The sequence below is a fragment of the Rana temporaria genome, chromosome 1, assembly GCF_905171775.1.
Source record: "Rana temporaria chromosome 1, aRanTem1.1, whole genome shotgun sequence".
In the NCBI taxonomy this organism is placed as follows: domain Eukaryota; kingdom Metazoa; phylum Chordata; class Amphibia; order Anura; family Ranidae; genus Rana; species Rana temporaria.
The window spans coordinates 430222831-430233015 of record NC_053489.1 but is presented as its reverse complement, the minus strand read 5'-3'; the positions used below and the strand labels follow the sequence as shown (position 1 = coordinate 430233015).

Here is a 10185-nt window from a genome sequence, read left to right as displayed (position 1 = left end):
CTGAGAACTGCAACTCCACAGGTGTAGTGTCGTCCTGTAAGGACAGACAGAGGATGGTGCACTGCAGGCAGCATTAGAACCATTAGTTTATCATGAGGAGCTCAAGGCACACAACAAGAGGTACACTGCAGTTTTTTGCACCGCTCCACAGGTGAACTGTGCTAAGCTTCTCTTTTCCCTCCTGCAGGTTTCTGCTGCTTCATGGAGAGCCATACAGGGAAAAAGCCCCCGCCCCCACTTGTCAATCGGCCATTAAACTCTTGCTGGTAGCGGGAGAAAGTCAGACCAGGTCACGTAAGGCAGGCAGCAGAGATGAACAAAGGATAGATCCACATGTCAGAAGCAGCAAAACTGAATGGTGGTTTGAGACGGGTTATACTGGGATTGCCACAGGTTTTTTTCTTTTCTTTTGCAAAATGTAGGCAGCTGTAAGCAAATCCCCTTGTAGGCAGCTGTATAACTTGCGGACAACCAAAGTAACTTGTCTAGTCAATATTCCAATCGCACACGTACCTGGACTTTGAAAATGGCTGGTGGAAAAAAGGTGGGTGCTGAAACGATCACCAGCTGGGCACTGGAACCATCAAACCAATAAAAATATTCGCCAGCACACCATGGATCGTAAATAACGTCCAAAAATTTTAATACAAAGAAGGCATTACAAAAAGTGCAACGTTTCGAGGCCACGCAGGACCTCTTCGTCAGACAAGTCATTTGATTACTAGAAACGTTGCACTTTTTGTAATGCCTTCTTTGTATTAAAAATTTTGGACGTTATTTGCGATCCATGGTGTGCTGGCGAATATTTTTATTAACCAAAGTAACCTGTCTAACGGGCATGCCTTAACAGGGGTTTTGTCTGCACACATTTGCAAATACATGCATGAGCTACAGGCCCTGCCAAGGCACCCTGGTATCTGTAGTCCTATCACTAATTCATGAGTGACTCCACAATAGAAACACATGCATTCTGATGGATAGATGCAGGGCAGATGGACTGAAGGGAGCCCACCCCTTAAAGGTACAGGGGCACACTGAACTCCCAGCACATAGCACAATGGCTGCAAAGGTGTCAGTACAGATGTTTTCCAGTAAGTAAATATTACTACAATCATCTTCCCTTACTCAAGATGACCAGGGCTAGAAATGCTGGGGATGTGTTTTTCTCAAGTGATTTCTCAACAAAATAAAACATGGAGCCATAAATGGGTGGCCTTCGACTACTAAATATGAGCGACATAGCATTTTGGATCTGTGGTGCTCAGATCCAGTTAGTGGTTGTAAAGGCAAGAGTTTTTTTTATCTTGATGCATTTTATGCATTAAAATAAACGGTGTGCAGCAGCACCCCTACTACTTACCTGAGGTCACTCCTAGATCCAGCGATGTTGCAGCAGTGTCTCGACTGTCCAGGACTCCCAAACAGGCCCACCCCCCCTCATTCGATGAGACAACGTGGTGCCATTGGCTCCCAGTGCTGTCATTTATTGTCTGTCCGCTAATAAGAGAAAGGGGGCTGGGACAGGGTCTCAGCTCCATGTCTGAATGGACAGAGCTGTGACTCGGCTCGAGTGCCCCCATAGCAAGCTGCTTGCAGTGGGGGTGCTCAACAGGAAGAAGGGGCCAGGAGCACCAAATAGTGACCCGAGAAGAGACGGATCCAGGCTGCGCTATGAAAAACCACTACACAGGGAAGGTAAGTATGCCATGACTGTTATTTTTAACAAAAAAAGACTTTACAATCTAACTATTACTTTATTGTGCCTCAAGGAGAGGAACAGCGTGACCTAGCACCTCATGTGATCACAGAATTTAGGTAAGTAATTGGGCACTTGGATAAGGTGTCTATCATTCTGCAGCTCAAAAAGACTGGATCTGCTGTTTCATGAGACTCTGGATTCAGGTAAGTATTTGCCATCATTTGGGGTACAATTTTGGATTCGGGCATTGGCTGTGGCTCCCTGAGGCACCGCACAGAGCACCACACTACGCATGCGTGCGCTAGCTTGCGCATGCAGGAATGGTCCTGTAGCCTCCTGGGAAATGTAGCATGTAACAGGCGGTGGCGGCGCAAGGGGCATCATCCATGCCTAGGCGAGGAGTGCGAAAGTAGGATAACAAAACCGGTATCCCCAAAAGAGAGCCTACAAGTCAGTTACAAGCTAGGGTGAGGAAGCGAACCAGCCCAGACTTCACTTTTTGAGTGAAGTTCTGCTTTAAGTTGGGAATAAGCGATGAGGTTTAAAGTTCAGCTTAAGATTTTCAAGATTTAACCACAATGGGCATACTGGCTGAGCCATTCTTTCTTTGCTGTTTTTTTGTGGGGTTCCTTGGTGACATTGATTGGGTATCTAGATAAATTTATCAATCACTTGAAGCAATGATTTTCTATTAAATGGACAATACTGTTATTAAATGCATGTGTGCTTTTAAATGCTGTTCTGCATTTTTCACTTTTTGTTTTTGTTTGTTTTTTCAAATAGTATTGCGTCTAGGGGTATGTCAATCTCTCGTCCAGATGCTGTTACAGGAAAATGCAGAATGATCCGTCACGAACGAGATAAGAAAAATGACCCAAATCCAAAACGGTATGTTTGTTTTTATATATGGTCTTAGTAGTTCGAATGAAACTGAGTCGTTCGACATTTTGACATAATTTGGGATAGAAGTTTGCTTTGCTTAAATTAAGCGAAGGCGCTATGCTTTTGTCCGTTAAAGATGAACTTAAGGAATATGAAAAAGCAGTGGTGCTTTCTCTGGCACTGCAAGTTGTGCCTAGATTTACCAGTAAAGAACATTTTTGTACTTGCCTTATCCCTAACTCCCCTGCCAGCCAGTGCACTCCTCTTTTCTCCCATGCCCTGGTGCATAGACCTTGGCAGCTAAAGGGTTGAAGCAATAAATCACTAAAATATCAAAGTTGAGGAGGAAGTGGGGGACAGGGCCGAGCCACGTTTATAGACATAGACAGCTCAGTTTTAACTAGTTGCCGACCAGCTGCCGTCATTCTACGGCGGCAAGTCGGCTCTCCTGGGCGAGAGCCTGTAGCTATACGTCGGCTCTTTAAGTGGCCACTAGGGGCTCGTCCGTGACTCCCGTGCGGGTGCCCGGCGGGCACGATCGCCGCCGGGCACCCGCGATTGCTCGTTACAGAGCGGGGAACGGGAGCTGTGTGTGTGTAAACGCACAGTTTCCGGTCCTGTCAGGGGGGGGGGAAACACTGATCCTCCGTTCATACAATGTATGAACAGAAGATCAGTGTTTCCCCTAGTGAGGCCACCCCTCACCCCCCCCCACAGTAAGAACACACCCAGGGAACATACTTAACCCCTTCCCCGCCCCCTAGTGTTAACCCCTTCACTGCCAGTGGCATTTTTATAGTAATCCAATGCATTTTTATAGCACTGATCGCTATAAAAATGCCAATGGTCCCAAAAATGTGTCAAAAGTGTCCGAAGTGTCTGCCATAATGTCGCAGTACCGAAAAAAAAATCGCTGATGGCCGCCATTACTAGTAAAAAAAATATATTAATAAAAATGACATAAAAATACCCCCTAGATTGTAAACGCTATAACTTTTGCGCAAACCAATCAATCAACGCTTATTGCGATTTTTTTTTTTTTTTTTTTTTTTCTACGAAAAATATGTAGAAGAATACGTATTGTCCTAAACTGAGGAAAAAACTTTTTTTATATATTTTTGGGGGATATTTATTACAGCAAAAAGTAAAAAATATATTTTTTTTTTCAAAATTGTCGCTCTATTTTTGAGTGTATGGAGTAAATATGATAAAACCTATTGTATCAAAGGCAATTCCGTGGTCTAGAAATGCATGATAATGTTTTTAGTACATAAATATAACCATATACAAAGGCTGACATATTGGTAAAAAAATACCATGAACACATGCACTGTATACAATGATGCATAATTGTACATATGCATGAGTACATGCTGTATAAAAGCCGAACTGTCTTGGCATCACATAAATATAAAAACTATGCGTTTCGGTAATCACGTTCACTCATCAGGATTATGGATGCAAAAATGTATTCACTGGAAGTACAGAAAAATCTGATGTAAAAATATAATAAACCCTTCATAAAAATGAGGGAGGGAAAACTTTCTGATTAATACAAAAAATTTCCCTTGGCTTTTTTAGATATACTAATACTTACAGATCGGCCCAAGAACTATACTGGCTCATGTGAGGATGAAGTAGGTGGGAGAGGGGGTCCCCATCAAATGCCTGGCCTGGAGCTGAGGCGGAAAACCCAAACCAAGTCAGGGGGGCAGCTCATAGGCAGACCAGGTCATAACAATGCATTCCCAGAGAGGATAGATCTAATAAGAATCCACACCAATCTGGAAGATAATCATTGTATAGTGAGTGGTGTGTGTGTGAAATTGATAAATGGTAAAAAATGTAACCGCTTGCCGACCACCGCACACACATTTACGTTGGCAGAAGAGCTTGTACAGCGATTTGCATATGCAGGCGCCACCTACATATGTTTGCTTCTGCGTGCGAGCACGAGGAGAAGAGGGCATTTAAAGTTATTTTTATTTCTACACAGGTCCTCTTTATGGAGAGATCTGTGGTCTAGAAGTATATCCAGGAAAGCCTGAGATCAAAAACAAAATCGATTTTTCAGGCTTTCAGCAAAAAATAAATCAGTGTTTACATCTGCCAGAGCTGGAAGTGATGTTATCGTTATGACGTCTCTTCCGTTCTCCAAGGGTCATATAGCTGGCCGGGGACCATCTGGTCCAGATCCATTCTCCAGCTCCCCGGTCGCTAAACAGCCGCGAAGATGGTTCTTGCACTGTAGGGAATCACTGGCTGAGAAAAGCTATCTGGGTGATGCCTGTAGTTGCAGACATCGGTCAGATCTCTGCACTCAAATCCAGGATGTCATATGACATCCTAAAGGTGGGAACGGGTTAAGATCACTTTAACATTCTTGATGGGATTTCTTGTCACCCAGCTTTAAACTTGGAAAACCATTATTGCCTGTGCAAAGTCCAGCAATATTTCAAGCAGCAAATCGATCCTGTTTGGGGTGACGTTTTATAGTTCATAATAAACCCTGGCAAGTGTCTCAGGTCCAATCCATAGTCTTTAAAGTGGTTCTGAAGCCTAAATGTTTTTTACCTTCATGATTTTACCTTAATGCATTTATGTAAAAAATATTTAGGCAGCAATATCACCCCCTCACCCTCCCTTATACTTGCCTGAGTCCTTACTGTGCCTGTCTGTAGCGGCTCTGTCTTCTTTTCCTGCCCACAGGCTTTGCTGAGGCAGTGGAAGCCATTGGCTCCTGCGGCTGTCTGTCAAGTCCTGTAATAGGACCAGGGCTGAGCCGCATGTTTTTTTGTCTATGGACGCAGGCAGTTGAGCCTGCATGAGTGCCTCCATAACCAGTGTCTTGCTATATGGCAGTCAGAAGGAGAAGCTGGGAGTGGCGTTGGTGGACCTGAGAAGAGGTTAGAGGCTGCTCTGAGCAAATCTATTGCGCAGAGCAGATAAGTAAGATGCCACCACCCAATATTTATTTTGATTTACTATACAATTTAAAAAAAAGCATGTGGTCTTACAAGAGGTAGAGATGGGAATATATACTGTAAAAATAAATGTGCAGTCAGTTGTGCTCTGTTGTATAGCATAAAGAGGGGATGATTAAAAATGTATCGCTTAATATTATGATCTTGTATGTTTCCATAGCATGCACACCTCAGGCTATTTATATAGGAACGAAACTTGGTAAAGACTGAACTTGACTTACAGGACACATTTAAAGGGAAGTTTGGATTTAAAAAAACATTTATACATATCACTGATCGCTCTGCTCAAACCTCCCCACATTTACTAGAGCGCTGAGCTGTGGAGGAGGCGGGAGCGGCTGGCCCAGGCTCTCGGCAGCTTACTGAGAGGCTGAAAAGATCCTGCCCATATTATTGGGATCCACCCAGATGCCTGAACCGGAAGCTGGATTAGTGTCTGGACCACCTCTGAAGACAGCGGGGCTTTGGCTCGCTGTCAGCTGAAACCGGGTCACGGGACAAACTGCACTCCTATAATCCCCAGGAGAAGTATGGCCAAAAAAAGCTTTGGCTATATTTCTCCCTTTAAAGGGGTTGTAAAGTTGGCATGCATTCCATGCATCAAGATAAAAAGCCTTCTGTGTGTAGCAGCCCCCTAATACTTACCTGAGGTCCTTCTCTCCAACAATGTCCATGAGTGCCTCAGCTGTCTGAGATTCTCCTTCCTGATTGGCTGAGACACAGCAGTAGCGCCATTGGCACCCGCTGCTGTCAAAGTCAGCTAGCCAATCGGATGGATGGATGGACACAGGGAGCTGTGACTCAGCTTGGGTGCCCCAATAACAAGCTGGTTGTTGTGGGGGCACTGAACAGGCGAGATGGGCCAGGATTACCGAAAAGGGACCCGAGAAGAGGAGAATCTGGGCTGCTCTGTGCAAAACCACTGCAACATGTTGGCTGTACGGAGAAATTTCTCATGCAGTAATAAAGCCTAGATTAGAACCTCAATAAATGTAGTGCTTTGTTTTGTGTAAAGCAGTTTTTAAAGCTAAAAGCTGGTGTAAAAAAACTGAGAACTTGGTATGACAGATCTTTCAAACCAGTACAGTGTAAACCAATTTGTTAAATTGGACTGAATCGAAGGGAAAAAATGAGGGAAAACAAGTGCAGGTCAGGCAACATGCTAGAAGAGTTGATATTTAGACATTCACTGATCTCTGAAATGCACATAGTCAATAGTGGCACCCTCATGGAAATGTGTACTTACTTATTTTGCAGGTTTGATCTGATTGCACATACAAGACATACCATGAATTCAGATGGCATAAATTCTCTCGCCTACAAAGTAGTCAAGACTGAAAAGCATCCTTTGTATACAAAAATAACTGTGGATGTAGGTCCTGTGCCAAGCTAACATTTGGAGTTTGGCCAAGAAATCATTTTTCATTGACTATTTCTACTATGCTGGTATGGTGGCAATTTAAAAATATTTTTTCATTATCGGATTTTAACTTTTTACAGGTGTACTGCATTTATACACAGTTTGTTCCATTTGAATGTGTTCTAGAAATTATTGCCTCTGAAGAGAAAAAGAAGCATTTACTTCAGGCTTGCTTTATAAATCAGTGGAGTGGATCTTCATTCGATTGTATTGCTGTACAATGCTGCTATATTTTTTGGTGTTTACAGAGACCTAGTTGCCTGCTTCCAGTGAAATATGTGGCCTTTCCAGCTGGACAAGCACTGTGAGCCAAGCTCAAGAAAAGCACATTTGTAAATATGTATATCAAAGGCAATTTTTGTTGCGCTACAGATTGAAATTGAAAAATGGCCTTGTAGGCACAGGCTTATTTATATACAATATGGCTTCACGCTTTGTTTCTTTTTATAAATGTGATTTTGGTCAGGTAAAGAACCAATTTAATTTTTTTTCTTTCAGCCAACAAAAAACTCAGTGACTAAAGTTTGAAACCGTTTCATCTAAGCATTTTAATGAATTGCGGTTCTAGGTTGCTTTTTACAGCTCAGCGGTGCCATCGTGTTGCATTTTTTTAGCTGGAAAAAAAATTGGTGCACATTAAGGGGAATTTGCTAAAACTAGAGAAGCTGTGCATAGGAACCAATTGGCTTTTATCATTATTTTGCAAAGCTTAACTGACCAAGCTGAAGTTCAAAGCTGATTGGGTACTGTGCACATGTTCACCAGATTCTGTCTGCTGCAGTCTTGGGGCTCATTAACATGGAAGCTTTGCCCCATGCCGCATGCATGTGCATACTCTTTGTTTACTTTCTGTTTTACCACTGAGCTGTGTGCAGGCAACCAATATTGGTGAATTACTGTATGGACTCGCCTGCAGAGCTAAGTTTAACGGGTATGCAGGAATTGGTGCACATACCCCAATGACTGCTCATGTGTATCTGTCAAACTCTGCTGTACAGGTGCACGCAGCTCACTACTAGGACAGAAAAATAAACCTAGGGCTCTTCATGCTGTTTTGGGCCAAGAGCCTTACTAAATCTATGTACAGTTATTCAGTTTGATTACAGGAGGATCTGCTAATGATGCATTTGCTATGTTAGTGGTAATGTTGGTGACAAAAAAGTTGCATTATTCAAGCAGCTGTAGCCTTGCCATATTTAAATGCTTTAACTTTTATTATTTATGTGTTTGCTTGTATTTAAGTTTGATGGGCTCAAGCAGACAAACTGGTAGGTTTCCAGCTTTAATGCTTTATTTTTTCCATTTCTATATTCTTCTCAGGCCTCCATTGTTATGTTAAATTGTGTATGTTGATTTATTACGATGATTGTATAAATGTAAATTTATAAAAAAATATGTTTAGCCAGCAGTGTCCTAACTCCTGGTACTTTATGGAAAATACTGCAATGGTGAGGCTTAGTGCATCATGGCATTCTTCACTGTACCCATGTTTTCAGTTCCTTCAATACAGGGTAAGTGGAGCTGGGATGACTCCCATTAATAGATCTAGTAAATATTTGTTGGAAGCATGGCTATAATACAGTACACACTCTGTATCTAATGCTCTTGTATCCGATACTAAACAAAGACGCAGTGGTCCTATCTGCAGTACTGGCAACTCCTGTTTAGTGGTCACCGTACCTTTTTTGTTTTGCCAGCTCAGTTTGCTCTTGGACTAATGGAATTGAAAGCAAAGAGATTTATGTCCATTTAAACACTGCACAGATATATGGTCATAGATGGACAAATAGCTGGACAAGAATGATGGGCAGGAAAATGCATGCCACCCTCACAGGTGTATTTGAAGCAGAGATTTACTGCGGTCTTTGGTCAGTGCTGGGCAGCACACAACACGTGAAACTTAGATCCTTTATTTTTCAGTTTGCAGTAGGGCTTTCCAACGATTTGAAAATTGTAATAAACCCTTCTGGCATTGTTTCACTCATGAATACTCTAGTAGCTCAGAGATTGTCAGATAGTCTGAAGTAATGCACAAATTTGGGGTATTGCCTTTTTTGGGCCACCTTGAGTTGTTCCTTAATATCTTGCAAAGCATACACCATTAAAAGTAAGACCCTAGTTGGCTTGTTTTTTAGTCTTCACTTATAGCCAGCTTTTTAAATACAATATTGTCTTTATCTTTGTGCCTTATCTTCCCAGATCTTTAATAACTATTTATATAACTATAACCTTTTCAGCGTCTGTTTTCACAATGTTTTTATGCAGCAATATATGGACTATTAGGCACACATTTATAAAAAATTGTGATCCACATTTATAGACCACTGTTGATGTACAATCAAACAATGCATTACAGTAATCTCTGGGATTTCATTATTCTGTTCAGTTTTGTGTTTTTGTTTTTAAAACTGCAGGTATCCAGTTATGAATGTGATTATTAAGCATGTGTAAGCAAGTTACATTTGGAGTGTGACATTGTGTTACAAAAGGTATATGGAAACTGACAGTAATCCTCATTTGTGTGAATGGTTGTCAGCCAATTCCTTTTAGGATAAAGCAAAATTCAAGTGGTGCATGGCAAATATATATTTAAATGTACAATCAAGATAAACTTGCAAACAGAAGTTTACTATTGTCAATTCCTAATGTTTGTAAACTGTGCATTAAAAGCATATTTTTATATGAAGTTGTATAATAAACTTGAATCAATCTTTAAACAGTTTTTATCTGCATTTGTCTTGGGTTTCAGAAATATTTTAAAGATCTATGATTTATCATTTTTATTTTACTGTTTTGTCCCATATTTCCAAATGCTTTCTAACTGTAGTTATGATGCCCAACCCCTCCTGTGCAGCCATTCTGACAACGGCTACAAAGAAGATAACTGGTTATTAGCTGCATCTTGTCTCAGCTGTGCGCACTTTCCCGGGACAAGCAACGGCAAGAGGAATGCATCTCTTTAATGCGATAAGATGTTGGTGACGAGATATACTATCTGAGCTTCTTTTGCCTACTTCATTTGTTGTGATGAATTCAGTAACTATCAATTAGCACTTTAAGAAGCATTTAGAGAATAAGCCCACTTTCACATGAGCCAGTTTTTCTCCGCAGGGGATTTGCCCACTGATTCCCTGCTAAGCAAAGCGCCCGGGTGACAAGTCCATGTCTGTTCTGCTTATGCAGAACAGACATGGACACAA

At 41.7% G+C, this 10185-nt stretch overlaps 1 protein-coding gene across 1 annotated transcript in view; it reads left to right on the top strand.

Annotated features, from left to right (window-relative positions):
• Positions 1-9702, top strand: part of B4GALT1 (beta-1,4-galactosyltransferase 1) — a 98588-nt gene extending 88886 nt beyond the window's left edge. The window contains exons 5-6 of the mRNA XM_040325527.1: positions 2483-2587; positions 6823-9702. Coding sequence (XP_040181461.1) covers positions 2483-2587; positions 6823-6958 — 241 coding nt within the window. The 3' untranslated portion in view covers positions 6959-9702. The remainder of the gene's footprint in view (positions 1-2482; positions 2588-6822) is intronic.
• Positions 9703-10185: the final 483 nt, after the last annotated feature.